This window comes from Cryphonectria parasitica (genome assembly GCF_011745365.1).
Source record: "Cryphonectria parasitica EP155 unplaced genomic scaffold M406scaffold_4, whole genome shotgun sequence".
NCBI classification, from domain to species: Eukaryota; Fungi; Ascomycota; class Sordariomycetes; order Diaporthales; family Cryphonectriaceae; genus Cryphonectria; species Cryphonectria parasitica.
Genome location: NW_024468912.1, coordinates 2,620,744 through 2,643,092, shown reverse-complemented (window position 1 = coordinate 2,643,092; position 22,349 = coordinate 2,620,744). Strand labels below are relative to the sequence as shown.

The following is a 22,349-nucleotide window of genomic DNA, read 5'->3' as shown; positions in this document are numbered from 1 at the left end:
CCGTGCATCGTTGAGCGTTACTACGTAAAAGTCCAACCGGGTTGCTGGGCGGATCCCGGTAGTTTCCGCGTCACGTGCCGGCGCCTAAGGTAACGGAGCTTGAGTTCCCTGCCACTCAGCAAGCGAGGAGCGAAGTACGAGCGAGGAGCTCTGGTCTGCTGCTCCCTCCAAGGTTTTCTCGGAACGTCTCAATTTCTTCCTCAACCCGAACCAAGTAGCCCACCTCCACTCCCATCAGAAGTCGTTCTTCAATATCTGGAAAGATGTTTAAGAGGTCAGCAGACACCCCTTTTTTTACTTTTCGACATTCCCATCGCCCGATTGAGGCCAATTGAGCCGTGTGCAGACCTCAGACGCTGGCTGGCGTCGGAGAAAAAGAGGCGAGGACAGGACAGCAGAGCTAACCAACATTTTCCCGCAGCGGCATCAAGTCCTTTGCCCGCGCGAGGCCAACCTTCGTGGCTGCCTCTGCCGCCAGGCGCGTTGCCCGACCCTCTCCCTTCCGATCATCCATCAGCAGCAGGTTCGCCTCTACATCCAGTGTTGGTGATGGCAAGATCTACCAGGTACGCAATCAACCTCGTCCTTGCGACGCGAACAGCCACCCGCTCGCCCGCGACCATAGCTGACAAAATACCTCAACAACAGGTCATCGGTGCCGTCGTCGACGGTCAGTTGCCAAACCCCCCTTCGATATGGGAGCTCAGCCAGAGACTTTTCCTCTTTTTACCCCGAAATTGTCTTCGCTGACCCCCTCTCCAGTCAAGTTCGACACGGCCAAGCTCCCTGCCATTCTGAACGCCCTCGAGACCACCAACAACAACCAGAAGCTCATCCTCGAGGTTTCCGTACGTCGTCGCCTCCGAGCCCTCTACCTCCCCCCATTTGACCCCTTTTTTGAGTCAATACATTCCAATTGCTAACGCTTTCCCTTTCTAGCAACATCTGGGTGAGAATGTCGTCCGCTGCATTGCTATGGACGGTGAGTTGAGCCCAGGCAGTCGTCATTTTTGTTGAAGTGGGTCACCTCTGACAACCCAGCACAGGTACCGAGGGTCTCGTCCGTGGTGCCAAGGCCAGCGACACTGGTGCTCCCATCACCATCCCCGTTGGTCCTGCCACCCTCGGCCGTATCATGAACGTCACCGGTGACCCCATCGATGAGCGTGGACCCATCAAGACCGACAAGTTCCTGCCCATCCACGCCGAGGCTCCCGAGTTCATTGAGCAGTCCACCACCGCCGAGATTCTGGTCACCGGTATCAAGGTCGTCGACCTGCTTGCCCCCTACGCCCGTGGTGGAAAGATTGGTCTCTTTGGTGGTGCTGGTGTCGGCAAGACCGTGTTCATCCAGGAGCTCATCAACAACATCGCCAAGGCCCACGGTGGTTACTCTGTCTTCACCGGTGTCGGCGAGCGTACCCGTGAGGGTAACGATCTGTACCACGAAATGCAGGAGACCTCCGTCATTCAGCTCGACGGCGAGTCCAAGGTCGCCCTGGTCTTCGGTCAGATGAACGAGCCCCCCGGAGCCCGTGCCCGTGTCGCCCTGACTGGTCTTACCGTTGCCGAGTACTTCCGTGACGAGGAGGGTCAGGATGGTACGTCATCCCCATTCCAAGTGCATTCGGGGAAGTCTTAGACATTCTGTACTGACACACATACCCCCCACCCTTCAGTGCTCCTCTTCATCGACAACATCTTCCGTTTCACCCAGGCCGGTTCTGAGGTGTCTGCCCTGCTGGGTCGTATCCCCTCTGCCGTCGGTTACCAGCCCACCCTCGCTGTGGACATGGGTGGTATGCAGGAGCGTATCACCACCACCAAGAAGGGTTCCATTACCTCGGTGCAGGCCGTCTACGTGCCTGCTGACGATCTGACGGATCCCGCCCCTGCCACCACCTTCGCTCACTTGGACGCCACCACTGTGCTGTCTCGTGGTATTTCTGAGCTCGGTATCTACCCCGCTGTCGACCCTCTTGACTCCAAGTCTCGTATGCTGGACCCCCGTGTTGTCGGACAGGAGCACTACGACACTGCCACCCGTGTGCAGCAGATTCTCCAGGAGTACAAGTCCCTCCAGGATATCATTGCTATTCTGGGTATGGACGAACTTTCTGAGGCCGACAAGCTCACCGTCGAGCGTGCCCGTAAGATCCAGCGTTTCCTGTCCCAGCCCTTCACCGTTGCCCAGGTCTTCACTGGTATCGAGGGCAAGCTCGTCGACCTCAAGGACACCATTGCCTCTTTCAAGGCCATCTTGGCTGGTGAGGGTGATGACCTGCCTGAGGGTGCTTTCTACATGGTTGGTGACTTCGCGTCTGCTCGTGCGAAGGGTGAGAAGATTCTGGCGGAACTGGAGAAGGACAACTAAGATGGTCATGTTGGCACTGTAGAATAAAAGGGGGAGGGGTCATTTTCGCATGGGGGAAAAAGGGAAACCCGTGTTTAGATGCCAGGATCGAGTTCACGGAGTTGTTAAAACGTAGCTCAATCAATTTCTCCTTTGTGAACTGTACCAAAATTTGAATAGGTATTCCGTGTCCATCAACTTTTATATATATGTATATCCGCCGTGTGACAGCATTTCACAGCAAGAAATTGAGCAAATGATGATTGTTGCGGCCCTTGGTGTGGGCCACAACCAATTCCGGCCTCCCAAAAGAGGAGACAAAAGCTTTTTCTTAGTGCAGTAAAAGCCGTCGAATGTCAAGGTAAGAATCGTAAACTTCTTCTAACAGCATACATAACACTTGCCATCTATTGGCGAAGAACCATATACATCTATATATGGGAAAGCAAAGCTTTCTGTTGATGAGTGGAACAGGACAGATCACACTCATCGATCAAGAACATCACAAAAAGAATCTTACCAAGACACAAATGACGTTCCCGTGAATCTTGGGAACACGTGAGGAAATATACATCTCATCGGGCCTTGTCTGGGGATGCTGAATTTTTATTTCGTTCCATCTCTAGTCTTGGTCTTTCAAGTATATTTGTTTGTGTGTGGATTGTCCCTCGTCATCTAGTTCTCACTCGGGCCGTCTCTGAGCTGACCACACTTGGTACCACCTCGAACCCAATGTGACTCTTCTTCTTCTTCCGCCTCGCATCGCCATACTGCTCATCAAACTTCCGCAGGGCTTTCAAGCTCTGCATGTCTTCCGAGATGCTGGCGGTGATGTCCTTGACGGCCTTGTCAAAGTGCCGCTTCGTTAACACACGCTTCTCTGGAAACGTGTAGGGGTCCGGTCCGGTGTGGTTGTTCTTAGCAGCGAGCTCCTCCTTTGCCGCCTCCATTGCCGCAGCTACCGCCAGGTTTTTAAGATCAGAGCCGCTGTACAGCTCCGTATCGGTCGCTAGCTTGTCCAGCGACACTGAGTCGTCAAGGGCCTCGTCACGGAGGAGAGACTGTAGGATGGCAAGTCTCGAGTCCTTGAGAGGCAAATCTACCAATATCCTCCTCGGCAGTCGCCGGAGGACGGCCTCATCCATGTCTTGTGGCCTGTTTGTTGACACAAGGATGAAAATTTGCTGCGTATTGATCGAGTTTGTGAGCCCATCCCATTCCCGCAGGAACTGGTTGATAGTCTCCCTGTAACCACCTCTGTTTGGCTGTCTTGCCCGTGAGCCTAGGAGGGAGTCGGCCTCGTCGAGAAACACTACCATTGGCGACATCTTCCGGGCGAGGGAGAAGACAGCGCGAACATTCTTCTCGCTCTGTTTCAAGGGAATCTCTCGTCAGCGTTTACATCCTCATCAAAGGAAGGAGAAAAGAAGGCGTCGTGAGTAGCCAGGAGGGGAAAACTTACGTTTCCTACCCACATATCGTTGATCGAGGCCGCAGATATTTCCAACATGTTTGCTCCGCTCCCCTTGGCGAGGGCCTTTGCCATTAGTGTTTTGCCTGTTCCTGGGGGTCCGTACAGCAGTGCGCCATGTATACGTTCGCGAGCCAGTACTCCGTAAGAGAAGGCTCTGGGATGTTGAAGAGAAAGAGTTGTCAACGCGACCAGCGAATCTCGAACGTCAGGCGGCGCAATTACATCATCAAAGGTTGTGTGTATGTCAGAGACATTTACAAGGCCTGACAAGAGTTTCTTCTCTTCGTCGTCCAGATTCATGTTCATGGGGTTCTTCCGGCGGCCCGCTGAGGCCTCGGGAGATACGTTCCCGAGTGAGATCAGGGTCTCAAGCGGGGATGGCGACGGTTGGGAGGTTGCAGCAGACTCCGAGGTTGCTGGGGAATGAATCCCAAGTATGGATATACGTGCTTCATCGACTCGCTTCATATGGCTGAGCGCCTCGGCCAATGTTGAAATATCAAGAGGTCCGTCCTTGTATCGTTGCACACCAGTAGCCTGTGTCGCGAGCCGATATATCCAATGGTTCGAATGTATGGACCTCGAGAGGTTGGAGATGAGGTCTTTCACGGCGTTATTCGATGCCAGATCTGAGTCCTTGGGGGGCAAAACGACACGAATGGGCTCGGCTTTCAGGCATTCCAACATCCAATTGATGTTGAGCAGATTGTCGTGAAGATAATCATCCTGCTCCCAGGATTTGAACTCGGGCAACTCGTCCGCCTTGGTCGAGAACACGATTGGATAGCAATCCTGCTCACTCAGCTCTTTGATCTTAGCGTGCCACTTGGCCGAGGCGTTACTATCATTCGATGCAGATCCGACGATGATGATCTTGGAGCCATCCTGCCACTGGCGGTCCACGATTGTGCGGAGTTTGCTAATGATGGATGAGCCCTCTGCCGTCATTGTCAATTCGACATAATTGTGAATGTGAAGGATAATCGATTGCGGTTTGCTCAGATCCACGCCCTTCGTCTTCCTCTTGGTGGCTGCGGAGTTGACGATCTCTTTGAGGACGTGCGTCAGCTTGAGATCATCCCAGGTGGCCCGATCATCAGCTGGCTGTAGAAACTTCATCACGCTCATCCCGCGAAGCACCAAGTCATCTTCGCCTCCCACTGTCGAGCTCGTGGCAGACGCAGATCGCCCATTGGCTCCGGCTGCAGAGTATCCCAGCATGGACATGTTGCCGCGGCCAAAATAGAGGGTTGACCCCAGGTACGGCCCCACAATCCTCGAGAGTTTGGCAGCATCCAGGTGTATGACATCCGCCTCGAGTTCCGCACCGATGTTGCTGACCATCTCCTTCGCCACGCGGCTGCCTTTGTAGTTGTGAACGTAGAGTAAGGAGATGGGCCGCCGCTTTGGATCCTTGGTGGCTCGCATGAGAGGAGCGGTGGCACCCAGCTCAGCAGAGATGGTCGAGACGAGCTCCCTCCCCATCGCCCGTTCTGGAGAGTCCGTCGCCCCCTCTACAGGCTCGGAGGCCCAGATCCCCCCAAGCTCTTTGACTTCATCCTGAGAAGAGCTGGATGACCGTGTGTGCTGCGATATCCTGTCCCATATTCTCTCGGTTGTGTTTGTGTGTGTTTCCAAGCCCGATATCTGTACGTGCTCGTCTAAAAACCAGGGCGGAAGGTTGACGGGCGGGAGACCACTGCCTGATCCACCACCATTAAGACCGCCTCTCCTTCTGCCGGAAAGGGGAGAAAATAGAGGCTGCCTGTTGGTCTCGGAGGTGTTTTCGGACGTCTCGGCGCTCGCAGAGGGCTGTGCACATGGTTCGCCCTCGCCCTTCTCTTTTCCTTCCTCGTTCTCATTGCCCTCTGGCTTGTCGGGCTTGCTTGACACGAATCGGACATGGCCAAGCCGGCCAGCAAGCGAATTTCTTGCGCTCACTGACCTATGGGACTGATCTCGACGTGCAGCGGCGAGGGCGCTCGCAGATGCTCGGAACGGTACCTGCGCCAGCGTCTGTGCCCGTAGACATCGCGCTGCAGGTAAGCGGGCCGCTACAGCATGCATTGGACGTCGGGAAGGGAGACGAGAACCCCAGTGACCATCTCGAGTCGTCGGACGGGGTGGATCGAACCTGGTCGTTGGGGAGAGGAGAGAGAGGGGGGATCTCCAGAGCACAGAAGCGGTGTCTTTGTTGAGAGGGCGAAAGTTTGTGGCAGTCGCAAAGGCGAGTCGTTACTTTTCAGGGCCACTATCCTCGAGCCGAATCGATAAGATTAGTGGGGGATCCCTGCTCTTCCTACAGACCTGGAACCACCGTGGCCATCCGAGCCAACATCCTTACCCAACAGCACCAACACAACGATTAAGACCACATAAAGAATGTCCCCAAGAAAGCACATGTTACAATACAGCTGGGCACACGTCCAACCTGGAAAATGGACCATGATCCCCACCGCCTCTTTTTGGGTTGATTGCTCCTGTTTTGGGATCTATTTCATTATCATTTTCATGTCCTCAATCTATCCCCAGCGTCGCCGTGAGAAACCTGCCGGCATGTAACTCCCCAAGCCTTCGCCGAGCACTTGCAAGAAGATGCAATTCAGTCATTTTCCGTCGACATGGTGATACCCTCCTTCTCTAAAGCGGCCCGGTATAGACTCTGCGCTTTCTCTAAAGCCACTAGAGAGGGGCCCAACAGCGTCAAGACAGCCTCACGGCCGCCGCCTATTTCTCTGAGCTGGCCTCGTTGCCCTGTTGCCTTGTGAATGGCCACAATGTTGGCCTTTTGCTCCTCTATCAACGTCTTGCGAACCCGTTCTGCCTCATCTCCTATAGCCTGGATGCGCATCACGGATCTCTTGAGTGACTCTACGTGATAGCCTAGCTCCTGTGCCCTGTCAGGGTCGCCTGAGAGGAAGGCATCCCAGAAGTGCTTGAGGAATTCCGTCGTGGTGCCATTGGTAAGTTTGGCCTTCTCGGCCAGTTCCTTCGGGACGCTCATGGGTGTGTTCTCGTCGGAGCTGTGGCCATACAGCTCTGCACGGCTCTGCCCCAGCCCGTCGAAGATTTGTCTCTCTGCCGCCTTCCTCGCCGCTCGCGATCCGACGTGTTGTGTTTTCTTGGGGGTATCTTCGTCGTCGTCGCTGCCTTCGTCAATCCCGAGACTGGAGTGGAGGTTAACGCCCCCGCCCTTGTCGAGGCGGAGAGTCTCCAGGTCAGAATTGATCCCCTTCAGAACCTCTGAGGGTACCTGTTTCTCATAGGCCCGATCCGGTGCGGAAGACGCTGTGTGCTGGTCTTGAAAGAACTGGCTCTGCTCCTTGATATTGAGCATGATCCTGTTCTCTTCTGCACTGCCTCCCAGATCGCGAAGGGTCAGCTCCCGCCACGTTGCATCGTCCGTGCCCTGTGCCGCCTCCGGATCCCCGTCTGTAGGCGCAACGTTAGACATGAGCCTCTCACTGGTGGCGTTCAGCACTTGTATGATGGGCACGTTCTTCCTCGGCCGCATCTCTACGTCCTTGCGGTTGCCGCTCTTGACGCCTCCTTGGTTCTCCTCGTTCCCCTCGACGTCGATGATGTGGGGAACATGCTGAGCGCCGATTCTGCTGGCGTAGGAGACCTGATCCTCAGCGGCGTCGTACTTGTCAAAGATGGGATCACGCCTGTCCGTATCTGCCACCCGCTCTCCCTTGAGCTGTTTGCACAACCTGGACAGGAAGAAGCGCGACCAGAACTCGGTCTCATTGAGCGGCTTCGGGACGGTTTCATCGTAGGCCCTCTTCACCACCGGGTGCTGATTGAAGATCTGCAAGACCTGGGTCTTGTCTATCGCCAGCTGGAAGGACTCCTGGCCCGTCTCAGCATCTTGCGTTGCCCTTGTCTTCATGGTGGGGAGCACATTGTAGGCACCGCGCTGCTGGTTACTCTCAATAGCATGCGCGCGGAGGAGGTTGGTGCGGGTTGACCAGAACTGCTTATTGAACTGGGCCCTCCCTATGGTGTCAGGCTTGTTCTCCAGAGCATCCCTATATGTCTGATGCAGGTCCGCGTTCTGCCTAAGAAGAGACCCCTGCAGCTCAATGTCCATCACGAGATGGTTGTCATCGAAGAGACGGGTGGCTGCTGCTGCCCTGGAACCAGCACCAGGATTCGACGAGCCATTCGTAGCAGCCGTCGGCTCATCAGCCGGCCGGGGTACCGAGGGGTCACCTGCCCGTGAGTCGGCGAGCAGCCTCGAGAGCAGGTCCTTGACTGCATTGGCCTCGGTGCGGGCGGTCTCTGGAGAGTTAAAATGGAAGAGATAGGTGGTTGGGTCACCGCCTTCGGTGGATGGCCGCTCAAAGATCTTTAGCATCACCTTGGGGTTGGTGTCTGGAGTTTGTTGCAGGTCTAGATCATTGGAGGTCAGTCAGGTCGTGGTGACGAGAGAGTCTGCGAAGTGTGAGGAGAGCTCACTCGTGATGCTCGCAACGGCCAGAGCGACGGTAGGCTGGCCGGTGCCAGGCAAAGGGGTCCAGGTGACTGAGACCTGGTCGTCCGAGATGGTGATGATACCATCCTTCTTCTTAAAGGCGGCTCTGCCCCTAGGCATGGCCATGTTGACAAAGTGGATGCAGGCCCAAGTGCTGCTCTTCAGGGCTGTCGCCTTGGGTTCGGCGTCCTTGACGTAGTGCAGCCTGGTAGTGTCATGCCGCGCGCGAGAAAGGGCTACCAAGTAAAGCAGGACGAGGGAGAAAGGGAGGAAAGACTCGTTGCTCCTGCAATCGCAGTCCTGTCAGTCCCGTCCGTCCCTTTCGGGGGCCTTTTATGGATGGATAAAATCTCCTAATACCCCTAGATTCCAGGTCTGAAAGCCCGTGTAATCAGATTCATAGTTGTTGTTGTTGTTATTGTTGTTTTGTAGGTTGAGCTTTCACCCAGGTCCAGGCAGCTCAACAAGCCAAAAGGGCTGTACTATGGTACAATGTACATGAGAGCGAATAAGGAAGCAGAGAAAGGGTTAGGGTTATTATGCTACTTGCCTTCTGGCAATGAGCCCTACAGTATTCAAATACTGTATGTATGTAAAACATACTGTGAAAAGTGTCCTATCGTACTATGGTACTTATTACCCAAGGCACAACTTTTGGCTGCCGATCGGATCGCCCTCTCTTCGCCCTTTGAACCTCGTGCCTCGCCTTTTCGCCTCTTGACGAAGGGTCAGCTGGTGGGCCAGGCTGGAGTCACCTTTTACTCTTCGATCTGGATTTTCATCGTCTGACCCAAGAAGATAGGCAGTGGATGTGTGTCACACCAAGTCTTGAACGGACACGACGGTGTCAGACAAGAACCGTGAACCGCTGGTGAATACATGGCATTTACTACGTACACGGTACAGTTGTAGTGGTTTGAGTTTACCACATAGTGGTAGAAGGATCCCAGAACGATCTGTAACGCCAAATGTATTGGCATGCCACGCTTCCTTGCCTACATTGAATTCTGGTCGAAATCGATGAGGATCTTGAATGGCTCTTGAGACTTTTACTTATGGTTACAACAGCCCAATTGACATTCTGCGTCGAGGTATTTTTAGAATGTGATCTGAAATTCAAATCCTGCGACTGGGATTTGCAGAACTTGCCCTAGACTCGAGTGCGGATGCGTTGTGGGTGTTTTGGCGGCAATCCTTCGGCTAAGTGAATTTTTGCGTCATATTGCTGCACCTGCATCTGCACCAGCAGGCAAAACCTCTCGTCAAATCGTCAGCTTTGACATCCCTCCAAAGCAGTAGGCTAAGAGCCACTTTTCCTTCCTGAGACACTTCTCTGGCATTTTTATTTTTTTGCCTCCTTCTCACCCTCTACACCACCCTCAAAGGCTCGACCCAGCCCCGGATGTCTTGCCCGTCCGCTATCGAGCTCTCAACTCTTCCAGGCGGAGCATAAAAACGAAGCCGGATTTTTGTATCCACTTCTCCTACACACACAGACCAGCGGTCTTCCTCTCCACAAGCCCTGTCACTTACAGGCCAGCTCCCCCTAGCTGCTGCTGGCATCTTCCTCTCCCCCTTCAACACCAACTCCCGCCCACCATGCAGCGACTCTGTAGAGCGAGCAGCCGCGCGCTGCGTTCAACACGCTCACCATGTGCCTCAGGGCCTTCCTACCCTTCCTACCTGTCTGCGACGCGCCGTCCTCTCGCCTTGTCCTCGCAACGTCGATATAAGAGCGCGCTCTACAACGCCCCCGACCCCAACGACAACTTCCTCCAGGGCGAAAATGCCAACTATATCGACGAGATGTACATCCAGTACAAGCAGGATCCCAAGAGCGTGCACGTGTCATGGCAGGTCTACTTCAAGAACATGGAGAGCGGCAACATGCCCATCTCGCAGGCTTTCCAGCCCCCTCCGAACCTCGTCCCTGCCTCGTCCGCCGTCGTGACCGGCCTGGCCGCCGGCGCTGGTGTAGGCATCGGCGAGGGCTCCGAGGTTGACAATCACCTCAAGGTCCAGCTGCTGGTCCGCGCATACCAGGCACGAGGACACCTCAAGGCCAAGATCGACCCCCTGGGCATCCGTCAGGAGTCCGAGGGCTTCGGAAACATCAAGCCCAAGGAGCTGAGCCTCGACTACTACCAGTTCACCGACAAGGACCTCGACACCGAGTACACCCTAGGACCCGGCATCCTGCCTCGTTTCAGGAAGGAGGGCAGGGAGAAGATGACCCTGCGCGAGATTGTGGACGCCTGCGAGAAGATCTACTGCGGCTCGTACGGCGTCGAGTTCATCCACATCCCCGACAGGGAGAAGTGCGACTGGCTGAGGGAGCGCATCGAGGTGCCCCAGCCCTTCAAGTACTCCCACGATGAGAAGAGGCGTATCCTCGACCGTCTCATCTGGAGCTCCAGCTTCGAGTCCTTCCTGGCCACCAAGTACCCCAACGACAAGCGTTTCGGCCTCGAGGGCTGCGAGACTCTTGTCCCCGGCATGAAGGCCCTCATCGATCGCAGCGTGGACTACGGCGTAAAGGACATCGTTATCGGCATGCCCCACCGTGGTCGTCTGAACGTCCTCAGCAATGTCGTGCGCAAGCCCAACGAGTCCATCTTCAGCGAGTTTGCCGGCACCTCTGCCGCCGAGGACGAGGGCTCCGGCGATGTCAAGTACCATCTGGGTATGAACTTCGAGAGGCCTACCCCGTCCGGAAAGCGTGTGCAGCTGTCTCTGGTCGCCAACCCCTCCCATCTGGAAGCTGAGGACCCTGTTGTCCTGGGCAAGGCCCGAGCCATCCAGCACTACAACAACGACGAGAAGACCCACCGCACTGCTATGGGTGTCCTCCTTCACGGTGACGCCGCTCTTGCTGCCCAGGGTGTCGTCTATGAATGTCTCGGTTTCCACTCGCTGCCCGCCTACTCCACTGGCGGTACCGTCCACATCGTCGTGAACAACCAGATCGGCTTCACCACGGATCCTCGTTTCGCTCGCTCCACCCCATACTGTACCGACATCGCCAAGGCCATCGATGCGCCCGTCTTCCACGTCAATGCCGATGATGTCGAGGCTGTGAACTTTGTCTCCCAGCTGGCTGCCGACTGGAGAGCCGAGTTCCAGCAGGACGTCGTCATCGATCTTGTCTGCTACCGCAAGCACGGCCACAACGAGACCGACCAGCCCTCCTTCACTCAGCCTCTCATGTACAAGCGTATCCAGTCGCACGAGCCTCAGATTGACATCTACGTCGAGCAGCTGCAGAAGGACGGCACGTTTACCAAGGAAGACATCGAAGAGCACAAGAAGTGGGTCTGGGGCATGCTGGAGGAGAGCTTCTCCAAGTCCAAGGACTACCAGCCGACGTCCAAGGAGTGGACCACGTCCGCGTGGAACGGCTTCAAGTCTCCCAAGGAGCTGGCCACCGAGGTCCTGCCCCACACGCCCACCGGTGTCAAGCAGGACACTCTGGAGCACATCGGTACGGTCATCGGCAGCGCCCCCGAAGGCTTTGGTGTCCACCGCAACCTGAAACGTATCCTTTCCAACCGCACCAAGTCCGTCGTCGAGGGCAAGAACATCGACTGGTCGACGGCTGAGGCTCTTGCGTTCGGTTCTCTCGTCACCGAGGGCCACCATGTCCGTGTGGCTGGTCAGGATGTCGAGCGTGGTACATTCTCGCAGCGCCATGCTGTATTCCACGACCAGGAGAACGAGGGCACGTATACGCCGTTGCAGCACATCAGCAAGGACCAGGGCAAGTTTGTCATCTCCAACTCGTCCCTGAGTGAGTTCGGCGCTCTCGGTTTCGAGTACGGCTACTCTCTGACCTCGCCCAACGCCCTGGTCATGTGGGAGGCCCAGTTTGGTGACTTCGCCAACAACGCACAATGTATCATCGACCAGTTTATCGCCTCTGGTGAGGTCAAGTGGATGCAGAGGACCGGCCTCGTCATGTCACTCCCCCACGGTTATGACGGACAGGGACCAGAACACTCGTCTGGCCGCCTCGAGCGCTACTTGCAGCTCTGCAACGAGGACCCTCGTGTCTTCCCGTCCGAGGACAAGCTGCAACGCCAGCACCAGGACTGCAACATGCAGATTGCGTACATGACGACCCCGGCCAACCTATTCCACGTCCTCCGACGCCAGATGAACAGGCAATTCCGAAAGCGTGAGTTTCCTTGATTCCTCAAGCGTAGACGTGCTGTATTTCAATCATAGCTAACACACGAGACAGCCCTCATTATCTTCTTCTCCAAGTCCCTCCTCCGGCACCCACTTGCGCGCTCTAACATTGAGGAGTTCACCGGCGACTCACAATTCCACTGGATTATCGAAGATCCGGCGCACGAGAGCGGAGACATCAAGCCTCGCGAAGAGATCGACCGTGTGATCCTCTGCTCAGGTCAGGTCTATGCGGCGCTGCACAAGTACCGCGCCGACAACAACATCAGCGACGTGGCCATCACGCGTATCGAGCAGCTCAACCCCTTCCCGTGGCAGCAGCTCAAGGAGAACCTGGACAGCTACCCCAACGCCAAGACTGTCGTCTGGGCACAGGAGGAGCCCCTGAACGCCGGTGCTTGGAGCTTTACGCAGCCACGCATCGAGACGCTGCTGAACCAGACCGAACACCACGACCACAAGCACGTCATGTATGCCGGCCGCAACCCTAGTGCGTCTGTGGCCACTGGCCTGAAGGGGTCTCACTTGAAGGAGGAGCAGGAGCTTTTGGAGATGGCTTTCACTGTGAAACAGGACAAGTTGAAGGGAGAGTAGCAGTAAATCGACAGAAGTGTTCGGGGGGGGGGGGGGGTAACAAGAAGGGACTGTTTGTACACGTATAAAGCGACACGTGTTCAAACACCAGCATCATCTCCTTTGTTCAAACAATTAAATGCTTCGAAATTACTGTAAATGATGTACCAATAAACATGAAGGGGTGGGCGAATGCAAAGGCTCTGTGAACCATGGCCCTAATATGTTTCATGCATCGACTAATTGGCCAAGTGAATGCTGTCCATATGCCGTTCACAAAATTCTTGAGACTGTGCACTTTTTGAGCACTTTGACCAAACATCTTTGGAAGGGATATGCAATGCCCCTCCAAATTAGCACTGATGTGTATATTGAAGAGATTACGAGCAGCGTTGCCGCTACAATCTAGTCCAATCCTACTTCACAAGCCTGGCGAGGCTTGCCATATGTCCGTTATGATTTGGTTGCGAGACGAGCAACACATGATTCTATTCCCTCAAGTTGTGATGACCTTCCACGGCTTGACCACCCCATTATCACCAGTCGTGATCAGCATCTCTTCGATCCCTCGGGCGTCAGAGCCAGGGTCGAACCTTCGGCACCACGTTATGTGGTTTACCTCGTGTGGCCCGTGTGAGTTTTTCACGGTAGTCAAAAGCTTCCAGTTTCGAGACCCCGCGGGGCCATCCATTGCCACCTCGGAGCCCAGAGTTTCACTCTGTTCCGAGCCGTTGGGCAATCCTGTTGGCAGATGGCCATTCTCGCCTGGCTGTGGCTCTTCCTCCTCCTGCTCCTCCTCCTCCTCCCTATAGATGGCAATGACACCATCACTGCCCGTACTGGCAACAAGGCCCGTTGAGGCACTCCATGATGCAGAGTATACATCCCGTGTGTGCGCAGCTGGCAAGATAGCTGTGCACTTCCACTCTTCCCTCAGGGATGCCCGCATCGTGTTGGGTATGCCACCCAGACCGGAGCGGAACATGGGATTTCTCCCATCCCCTTCCATTCCTGTCTCGTCGTCCTCTTTCAGTGTCCACACGCGTATTGTCCTGTCGGCTGAGAAGGTCATCAGGCGCGGGAACCGTTTCCGATCCGGGTTGGCCTCCCACTGCACACCCCAGACAGTCCCGTCGTGGCCCTCGAGGACAGCCACGCATACCCACTCCCCGTCGCCGTCCTCGCGCCATACCCTCACGGTATCGTCATAGCTGCTAGTCGCCAACACGTCAGAGCCATAGTTGCCCCGGCCCGTCCGCCCAGGCACGTCTGGGCACCAAGCCACACACTTGACATCGCCATCGTGCTCACTCAGAACTGCGACCGTCTCCCACTCGTCCTCGGCCTCGGTGGAGCCCACATCCTCCCATATCCACACGGACTTATCCCGACTACAGGTGGCGAGAAATTGCCCGGCGGGAGAAAACGCGGCGCTCTTGACTTCGGACTCGTGACCCTCCAGCACGAGTGTGTACTCCCAGTCCTCATCGTCATCGCTCTTGTCGGAGGAGTTGTCGGCGGCGGCTGTCGTCTGGGAGCGTGAGGAGATCCCATTCGCCCTCTTAATCTCGACTTCCAAGCCACCGCCGGCGGCATCCTCGGCACCCGAGAAGGGAATGTTGTCGCCATCCCAGCGCCACAGGGCGGCGGTGGAGTCAAAACTGGCAGTGACGAGGCACAGCTTGTGCGGGGGAAGGGCGGGCTTCCAGGCGGCTGTTCGAACGGAGCGGGCATGGCCACCAGCCAGAGTGCTGTGGGAAGAGAGGGTCGAGAGGGAGTAGACAGTAACAGCCTTTGCGTGGCATGTTGCGAGGAGGGGTAGGGTCGGGTGCGGTATCGAGGCCCAGGCGCGCTGGTTGAGTTCGGGTTTGAAGGGCGGTAAGGCTTCGAGCCGGACTGAGCCTGCGCTTGAGGAGGCCATAGTGGAGGTTTGTATCGGTAAAGGGAAAGGTATCGAGGTTTGTGTGCCGAGGCCAGCAGAGAGAAAACCCGAAGGAGGGAGAAAACTTCAATACTGGACGGACGAAAGAGGGGAGCAACCTCGGAGGCTACCAACACCGGAGCAGCAACGCTCAGCGTAAAGATGTGCCCAGCAAACAGGGTAAATTATGATTCTTTGTAGATTTTCCTCCGCCGCCGTCGTCGTTAGTGGGTGAGTTTGAGGGTGATACAGGCGTGGAGGCAGGTCGAGTTTGTGATCTCAATTTTTTGAGTTGCAACTGCATGCATAGCAAGATAATTACGTGGGTACATGCTGTAATGTACAAATGACGCAACGGCAGTGGCCATCAACCAGTTGCCCCTCACACACACAATCGTTCAGTATGTAAGTAAGTACCCCTCACCTCACTTCACCGTGTCGCGCTTGCCTCCTCACATAATCATCATATCGCGTCTCATGTCATTTTCACCTTCCTTGACTTATCACACATCACATCACATCTCACCTGCCTAAGTACTTAGTACGTGAGATATGCCGAGTCCTCAGCCATCGACCCACCCGGGAGACAGCAGCCGCCCTCCATTGCGAAGACTCCCATCGTACCAGCACATCAGTGAACCACTCAAAGGTGCTATTTATTCAAGCTCCACCCTTCGGACAGTGAAGAGCAGCTCTCCCACGACGATTACTTACCCATTAGCACGAGCCTTCTGTCGAGTCATCTCCGATGCACAAAGACGAACAGACGAACACCTGTTCGGCGCGAGATGGCTCCTCCTGCGGCTTGTCGTCTGACTCGGCAGTGCCATCGTCTGTGCTGATGATATCTCAAAAAGGGCATCTTCCATTCTACCCATCCATCCCTCATTCGCTCACCCTGGCATAGACTGGCACGCAGGGACGCTGTTCACGGCCTGTCCGTGCATTCACGATCGCCATCTCGTCAGCTGAGCCTCGTCCTGGAGATCCCTTCTCCATCTGCTCAAGGCTTACAATTAGACCGATCCCGGGCCTTCGACTCTTCTCATTTGGGTGAGGGCTAGCCTGATGAGTTCGTGCACCTCAGCTCGCCGTCGTCCCTGACAGTTGCACATGCCCGGTTTGGGCGCGGAGCACTCGAGGGTCTCGGACCGTGAGGCAAGGCACTGTCTTCCTGGTAATGCCATATGGGATATGACTCCAACTCACTGACTCTTGCCGCCGAGGTACTTGTCTCTAGCCTGGTCGTTCTACGCTTCGTAGTCAAACCGCAGAAGGGTTGACAACTTAGTTCACACGCCGTCCGGCGCCATCGTCCGTGCGCCCCTGACAGTGGATCACAAAAGAAGAAAAAATCGGCAGGGAAAAAAAACGACAGAGGCTACTGAAGCGCTGAGTGACCGACGCTCTGGGGCAGCAACCCCTTGGTGATTTGAGTTCCGAGAGCGCACCAAGGCGACCACAGCCGCAAAGACGCAGTTCAATCTCTTGAAGACGCGCACGCTTCTGAGCCTCATCGTAACTATTCAATAAATAGACGGCCGTACGTCCGGTACCACAAGTCAAAGCAGCTCCACCGATAGAGCGCTTTCAGATGTGCGGCGTGTCAATCCTAATCATACTAGCAGTGTACCATAGTACAGAAGCATTCACGGAGAGTCCCGAGGTCGAAGTTGAGTTACGACCCACCAAAAAGGACCAGGAAGGACAAGACCACTCTGTACCGCCGTACTCAATCCGTGACTGCGATTCGACGCCAAATCTTGATATCCCTGCTTGGTCTTACTGCTCGACCGCGCGATCGCCTAGTCAATCACTTTCTTCTTATTGGCAGTATGCGCGGGCTCGGACACGGATCGAAACAAACCATAGCCACATGCAGTACTAAGTAGTACAGGACATGGAGACGTGCCGAGGAGGTTGATGGACTGACTTCTCTTATCATCACCAATAATTGCGTGTTACTCTTGTCTCTGCCATGATCAACACCTAAATGATCCTACACAGGGGCTCCCCCCTGCTCTGCGTTGATGCCTAGACGGTGACAGGGTGTTTTTTGATACTACTCAAGATCTCTGGCAGGAATAGATCGATTTTCCTGGGTCGTACGAGGGCACGCCTTGAAAAGAGTTCACGTGATACGTTTACTGGGCCACGCTTGGGATGTCTCATAGGGGAGAGTGAGCGGAGAGTGAAAGAGGGGAGAAGAAGAGGAAGAAGAAAAGGAGAACGGGAAGAGGAGGGCAACGGGGGAAGAAGAAGCACCAGCAGTGTTGCTTCTCGCGTTTTTTCTTCGTCTGTGGTTGGAACAGGTCTCAGACTTTTCTTTTTCCTAATTCCCGCAGGGTTGCTTTCTCTGCCGCTCCTACATACTTCTCAGGACTTGGCCTGTGACCCACGACTGGAACTATTCGGTTTGCTCGGCTCACCACAGCTGCACACCTCGGCGACCCAGAACACTGACCTCATCCAGGATGGCGTCTCGAGATCTAAGACCAGTGCTAACCACTCGCATACGCATCAACTGTACTCTCACAAGAGAGAGACTCGGCCCAAGACACCCAGGACTGGCTAGCCCAAACCTGCTCAGGCCGTTCGACAGACACACCAGGACGCCACGAGAGGAAACTAGTGCTTGCTTGTTTTTGAGAATCTCGGCACTGTCGCCACTTATTGACACCCTCGACGCAGACTTGCATCCGGGAGCTTCACGGCAGGGGATAACAAAAGAGTGTCTTACTCTACGGTCACTCACAGGTTGTCAACCTCTCAACGTGCCGTCATCCCAACCACTTTTCTCCCTTGGTTCCAGTCACGTCCACAAGCGGGAGTGCCATAGTGGCAACCTCCCTGCTATGTGTGCCTCACCGTTGTTCGGCTGGTCTGAGAAGCTCTTTTCATGCCGGACTCGTATCTCAGGAACAATGGTCGCCCCACGCCGCGACGAGCGGTTCGAAGGAAAATCACCCCTGATTCAGCAGGCCCCCCCTCAGATTACCAACACAGAGAGAGAGAGAGAAAAAGAGAAACGCACTACCTCTTTAGCTGTTTTGTTGATCCTTGGGAAATTTTGTCGCCGTTTTCCCCTCCCCACAGACTTCCGCCCTTGGACCTTCTCGGTAGCGCCTCAGATCGGACCCTGGACTAATAGCCGTTGTTGTCCGGCTCGTTGGCCAGGACTCCCTCATCCGTCACCTCGGGAGTAATAACGAACGACAAGAGTAATCTTTGCACTTAATATTCTGTCGGCCGTGCCATCTTGTCCGGTCTGGCACAGAACATTTGCTGGCAGATCTTCAAGCGGAGCCCCTTCCAAATCAAGGATGACCGCCTAGTCATCTGCACGTTTGGACCTTCTGACGTCCCTTGTGAGAAGTGCCAGCAGTCGACGGGGTGTGGCCGGATATCTTTTGAACTTGTATATCATCATCCATCCTGAAGACGCCTCGCTCTCTGTCCCTTCCCCGCCCTCTCTTTGTCTCCCTCTCAGTTGAGGGAACGGTCTCGGTGTGCCGTTTTGGTCTTTCCACTGCGTTCTTCATAGTGTGACCAACGCAACTAGACATCTTCTTTGAGGCCTCAAGAACACACCCAGTTTCCCGGGACGAAAATTCGACATCATGGTCCCAGACACGTCGTCTGCCGACCAGCTTCTTGCACAATGGCAGGGACAGATCGTGCCACGATCCTTCAACGCGGGCTTTGTGACGCTCAGCTATGTCGTGAGCCTGATCGGGGCTGCGTCGACACTTGAACTGATCAATAGGAGGACGGCCCCCAAGGGCAGGATCAACCAGTATGTTTTTCTTCTCCCTCGTGCTGTGACAAACCTACAAGGCTGGACTGAGGACGGATTCAGGCTGACGGATGCGCCGCAGCTTGCTGCTCATCTCTGCAGCCGTGACGATGGGCGGTATCGCCATCTGGTGTATGCATTATATAGGAAACCGTGCCATCGATATTGGTGACGGAAACCCGCAGCTGCAGATTGCCTACTCAGGCGGCTTCACTGCTCTCTCCTTCTTCATGCCCATCATCGTGCTCCTCGCCGCATTTGTTGCCATCGGTACCAACGAGCGGGTCTCCTGGTGGCGTGTCGCCGTCGGCGGGACCCTCGCAGGAGCTGCCATCTGTGGCATGCACTACCTGGGAAATGCGTCCATCAACAACTATGTCTGTATCTATAACGTGCCCAACGTCGTTGGAGCAGCCCTCATCGCCGTCGCGGCCAGCATCATTGCCCTCTCGGTGTTTTTCGTCCTTCGGTCTTCGTGGACCAACTCGTGGTGGAAGAGAGGCATGTCTGCGGTGTTACTGGCCGGTGCGGTTTCGGGAATGCACTGGTGTGCCTCTACTGGGACACAATACAAGCTGGTGTCTCTTGCCGGGACCGATCAGCTGTCGAGAAACACCACCGTTATCGTCGTCATCTGTCTGGTAAGCAGTCCGCCTGGGTGCTATCACCTTCATCCCCCCAGCATCGCCTCTCCCGCTAACCTTGGAGCGTGATTTCTAGTCGATAGGGGCCTGTGTCATCATGGCAGGCTTCGCCATGTATGCTGCACGTCTCAGGCAGCATTATGCCAGCAAAGCACAACAGGTGGTGTTGGCTGCAGCTGTCTTCGACAAGCACGGCCGCGTACTTGTCAGTACAGACGGCCTGCTGCCGAGCGAGAAGATCACCAAGACCTTCCTGGAGAGGACACCGCAGGATTCCTTCACTGTCGCCCATCCGTTGTTCCACTGGGTGTTCCAGGTCTCCAGGAACTGGTCCAGTATCACCAGCATCATCGGCGGGATCACGAACCACCTTGGCCACCTCCCACACACTGGGCGCGACAATATCAGCGGGGACATCAAGCTCATCACGGACCATGGCGAGCTGATCGAGAACTATGATATCATCTTTCGCGAGCTCTTCTGCGCCGCGGCGGCAGGGCTGGCGGACCAGCTCAAGACCCCGCTGACCAACGTCGGCATCCTCTGGGACCAAATCATCGCGACTGGTGGCGGCCATGCCGTACAACAGGCCCCGGTGCGCCGGTGCCAGCAGGATGTCGAGCGCTCTGTATCGGAAGGGGACAACCTCGGCTCCCGCAAAGAAAGCCTGCCAGAGGGCCCGACCACGAGCGGCTCGGTCAGTGAGGACCAGGCCGAGAAGGGACTGGTCCGCCAACAAATCTCTGAGCTCGGTCGTGGCAGTCTCATGTTCCTCGTCCGCCGCGTCGAGAGCAACAGTGAAGTGCAGGCCCTCACGGCCGCCGGCTATCGCTTCGCAGAGCTGCACCAGGTCAGCGGGATCATCGGGTCATCCATGCAGATCAAGACGTGGGGCTTCGAGGACAAGCTTCGGGATATGGCCGGCTATGCGGAGGAGAACCGAATTATGGAGCCAGGCGTGCACGTCGCCCTCTTTGGTGTACGGGCCCGGGTGAACAATGCCTACGGCTTCGACGTCCTAGCCCGGCGAGATGCACGGAACCTCCTCCCGGCGGTGCAGATGCCACTGGCCCGGCTGGACGCGTGGCAGCTGACCTTCCTCCGGCAGCTGGAACGCATGACCCCGAGCCAGATCGTCAGGAGGCTCAACAGCCTGCAGAACCTGTCGCCCAAGGAGGTGACGTTCGCGTCACAGCTGACGGACAGCATCGAGGCGCTCCGCGGCTGGCTGGAGGACAAGGTGTTTGACGAGGCAGTACTCTGCCCCAGAACAGTGGAGGTGCCGTGCCGACCCGTGTCGCCAGGGTCGGGGCCGGGCACATGTACCGTCATCACATTTAGGATCGTCATCTCCATCCATATGCACGTGGAGAGCCCACAGTGCGGGTTTGTGCCCCTCAACCTGTTCAAGGTGCACCAGCTCGTGTACAAGGACTCGCCCAACCACCTGGTCTTCACCAGGTCGGTGCACCGCGACATCGCTCCCATCATCAACGCAGTTCCCCTGGCAACACACCCGACGAAGCCGAAGGCGCTGGCGCTGGGCCACACACGACGGACCTCGGTGCGGGACGGCAGGATAACGGACAGGATCTTCCGCCTCCCTCGGCCGCACACGTCGGGCGGCAGCACAAGAGGCGGAGGCGCGGTGGACTCTGACGGCAAGCCGATCCCGATGGTGCTCCGGCGCATAGACTCAGGCGCCGCCTCGGACCAGACGACGTCGACGCTCAAGTTGTGGAACGGACGGCACAGCGGCGAAGAGACCAGCCCCGGCTCAGACCACGCAGGCTACGAGCGCAGCCTAGGGTCGTCGCCGCCGCCGGCATACGGTACAGACGAGCAGCAGCCGCACACAGTACCTCAATCTCCAATGTCAACCGCTTCGTCAGCGTCGCCAATGCCATACCACCACCACCACCAGCAGCAGCAGCACCACCATCACCACCACCACCAGCACCAGCAGCAGCCGTCGTCCTTTGGTGGTATCATGGTGTCGCAGGAGATCACAGTCAACGTGCGGCCTGCAGGGGATATGTCGGATGTACCAGCCCGCCATAGCCCTGTGAGCAGCAGGCACCGGTCAGCTGAGCAGTCAAGACCACTGATCCAGCGGCGGGGAAGCGAGGGAGGGCCCCAATACCACCACCACCTTCACCAGGCGGGGCCGACAGGAGAGGCGAACACTCCGTCGCCGGCGGAGATGAAGAGGCCTGGGGCTGAGCTGGGGACAGCGGCTGCTGCTGCTGCTCATTACCCCGGTGGGCCGTCGGCGACTGTGAGCAGCGGAGGTGGGGTGCCGACGGCAGGGATCGAAATGAAGCCGCTGGCGGCGCATCGGACGAGCGTACACATTGGGGCGGGCGTGCAGGTGTCGAACGTGGAGGCGGAGAAGCTGACCGAGGTGCCGACCTTTGTAGACGAGTTGGTGGGGTTCTGCGTGGAGGCGAGGTGAGGATCATGATGAAGGTGTGAAGGAAGATGAAGAGGATAAATTGAGATTCATAATGTATGATTGATTCACGGCCCCTTGTGCAAGCTCAACTCTATTGTGGTTGTGAGTGGTGTGAAGCGTGTGTAGTGGGCGTTGTATTATTATTATTATAGCTGTTATGATTATGATGAATGATTAGTAGTAGTAATAGCCGTAGCAGTCATACTAGTATTATCATCTTTGAAGACGCAGCCACCTCTCCTTTTCCTCGCCCGTACACATACATAATGTGTCTTTGTCAGCCACAAAATCTCCGTAGGATGATAGTTTATACAAATGTACATTATTGACACAACATTACTTGAAGTATAAAAGTAACAAGTACATAATCAATGGCAAAGACAAAGACAAGAGGATGATATTATGGGCGAGGTCGGAAAAACTGGGAGGGTGATGAAGAAATGATTGGAGGATTTTCTTCCCGCCGAA

General features: G+C 55.9%; 7 protein-coding genes across 7 annotated transcripts; 4 read left to right on the top strand and 3 right to left on the bottom strand.

The window, feature by feature from the left end:
* The first annotated feature begins 190 nt into the window (after positions 1-190).
* M406DRAFT_290254 (ATP synthase beta chain, mitochondrial) lies at positions 191-2,549 on the top strand. Its single transcript, XM_040918894.1, has 7 exons — positions 191-274; positions 422-566; positions 649-670; positions 763-848; positions 940-982; positions 1,047-1,601; positions 1,680-2,549. Exons 1-7 carry the CDS (start codon positions 264-266, stop codon positions 2,372-2,374), a joined length of 1,557 nt encoding a protein of 518 aa, XP_040776904.1. The 5' UTR covers positions 191-263; the 3' UTR covers positions 2,375-2,549.
* A 393-nt stretch (positions 2,550-2,942) lies between these two features.
* On the bottom strand, positions 2,943-4,288 carry M406DRAFT_356140 (AAA-domain-containing protein). The gene is made up of 2 exons (XM_040923368.1): positions 3,816-4,288; positions 2,943-3,723 (listed from the first exon to the last, which is right to left on the bottom strand). The coding sequence occupies exons 1-2, from the start codon at positions 4,131-4,133 to the stop codon at positions 3,025-3,027; spliced, it is 1,017 nt and encodes a 338-aa protein (XP_040776903.1). The 5' UTR covers positions 4,134-4,288; the 3' UTR covers positions 2,943-3,024.
* Positions 4,289-6,294: 2,006 nt separating this feature from the next.
* On the bottom strand, positions 6,295-8,705 carry M406DRAFT_346100 (uncharacterized protein). Its single transcript, XM_040922147.1, has 2 exons — positions 8,289-8,705; positions 6,295-8,222 (listed from the first exon to the last, which is right to left on the bottom strand). Exons 1-2 carry the CDS (start codon positions 8,428-8,430, stop codon positions 6,430-6,432), a joined length of 1,935 nt encoding a protein of 644 aa, XP_040776902.1. The 5' UTR covers positions 8,431-8,705; the 3' UTR covers positions 6,295-6,429.
* A 930-nt stretch (positions 8,706-9,635) lies between these two features.
* M406DRAFT_276688 (2-oxoglutarate dehydrogenase, E1 component) lies at positions 9,636-13,222 on the top strand. The gene is made up of 2 exons (XM_040918294.1): positions 9,636-12,478; positions 12,545-13,222. Exons 1-2 carry the CDS (start codon positions 9,904-9,906, stop codon positions 13,084-13,086), a joined length of 3,117 nt encoding a protein of 1,038 aa, XP_040776901.1. The 5' UTR covers positions 9,636-9,903; the 3' UTR covers positions 13,087-13,222.
* A 169-nt stretch (positions 13,223-13,391) lies between these two features.
* Positions 13,392-15,946, bottom strand: M406DRAFT_346098 (WD40 repeat-like protein; the record flags this gene model as incomplete). Its single annotated transcript, XM_040922146.1, has 2 exons — positions 13,392-14,967; positions 15,919-15,946. 2 exons carry the CDS (start codon positions 15,944-15,946, stop codon positions 13,562-13,564), a joined length of 1,434 nt encoding a protein of 477 aa, XP_040776900.1. The 3' UTR covers positions 13,392-13,561.
* A 2,660-nt stretch (positions 15,947-18,606) lies between these two features.
* M406DRAFT_37499 (uncharacterized protein) lies at positions 18,607-20,846 on the top strand (the record flags this gene model as incomplete). The annotated part of the gene is made up of 4 exons (XM_040924028.1): positions 18,607-18,782; positions 18,865-19,423; positions 19,503-20,054; positions 20,103-20,846. Coding segments are annotated over 4 exons (2,031 nt in total), but the record flags the coding sequence as incomplete, so codon positions are not given.
* Positions 20,847-21,366: 520 nt separating this feature from the next.
* Positions 21,367-21,959, top strand: M406DRAFT_356139 (uncharacterized protein). The gene has a single exon (XM_040923367.1). It carries the CDS (start codon positions 21,417-21,419, stop codon positions 21,879-21,881), a length of 465 nt encoding a protein of 154 aa, XP_040776898.1. The 5' UTR covers positions 21,367-21,416; the 3' UTR covers positions 21,882-21,959.
* The last annotated feature ends 390 nt before the right edge of the window (positions 21,960-22,349 follow it).

Excerpts from the sequence above, each read along its gene's own strand:
- M406DRAFT_290254 (XM_040918894.1), top strand. Across the intron at positions 671-762 it reads CATCGGTGCCGTCGTCGACG|TCAAGTTCGACACGGCCAAG; the intron begins GTCAGTTGCCAA and ends CCCCCTCTCCAG. Across the intron at positions 983-1,046 it reads CCGCTGCATTGCTATGGACG|GTACCGAGGGTCTCGTCCGT; the intron begins GTGAGTTGAGCC and ends AACCCAGCACAG.
- M406DRAFT_356140 (XM_040923368.1), bottom strand. The coding sequence starts at position 4,133 with ATGAACATGAATCTGGACGACGAAGAGAAGAAACTCTTGTCAGGCCTT. Across the intron at positions 3,724-3,815 it reads ACGATATGTGGGTAGGAAAC|AGCGAGAAGAATGTTCGCGC; the intron begins GTAAGTTTTCCC and ends CCCTTGAAACAG.
- M406DRAFT_346100 (XM_040922147.1), bottom strand. The coding sequence starts at position 8,430 with ATGGCCATGCCTAGGGGCAGAGCCGCCTTTAAGAAGAAGGATGGTATC. Across the intron at positions 8,223-8,288 it reads GGCCGTTGCGAGCATCACGA|ACCTGCAACAAACTCCAGAC; the intron begins GTGAGCTCTCCT and ends CCAATGATCTAG.
- M406DRAFT_276688 (XM_040918294.1), top strand. The coding sequence starts at position 9,904 with ATGCAGCGACTCTGTAGAGCGAGCAGCCGCGCGCTGCGTTCAACACGC. Across the intron at positions 12,479-12,544 it reads GAACAGGCAATTCCGAAAGC|CCCTCATTATCTTCTTCTCC; the intron begins GTGAGTTTCCTT and ends CACACGAGACAG.
- M406DRAFT_356139 (XM_040923367.1), top strand. The coding sequence starts at position 21,417 with ATGGTGTCGCAGGAGATCACAGTCAACGTGCGGCCTGCAGGGGATATG.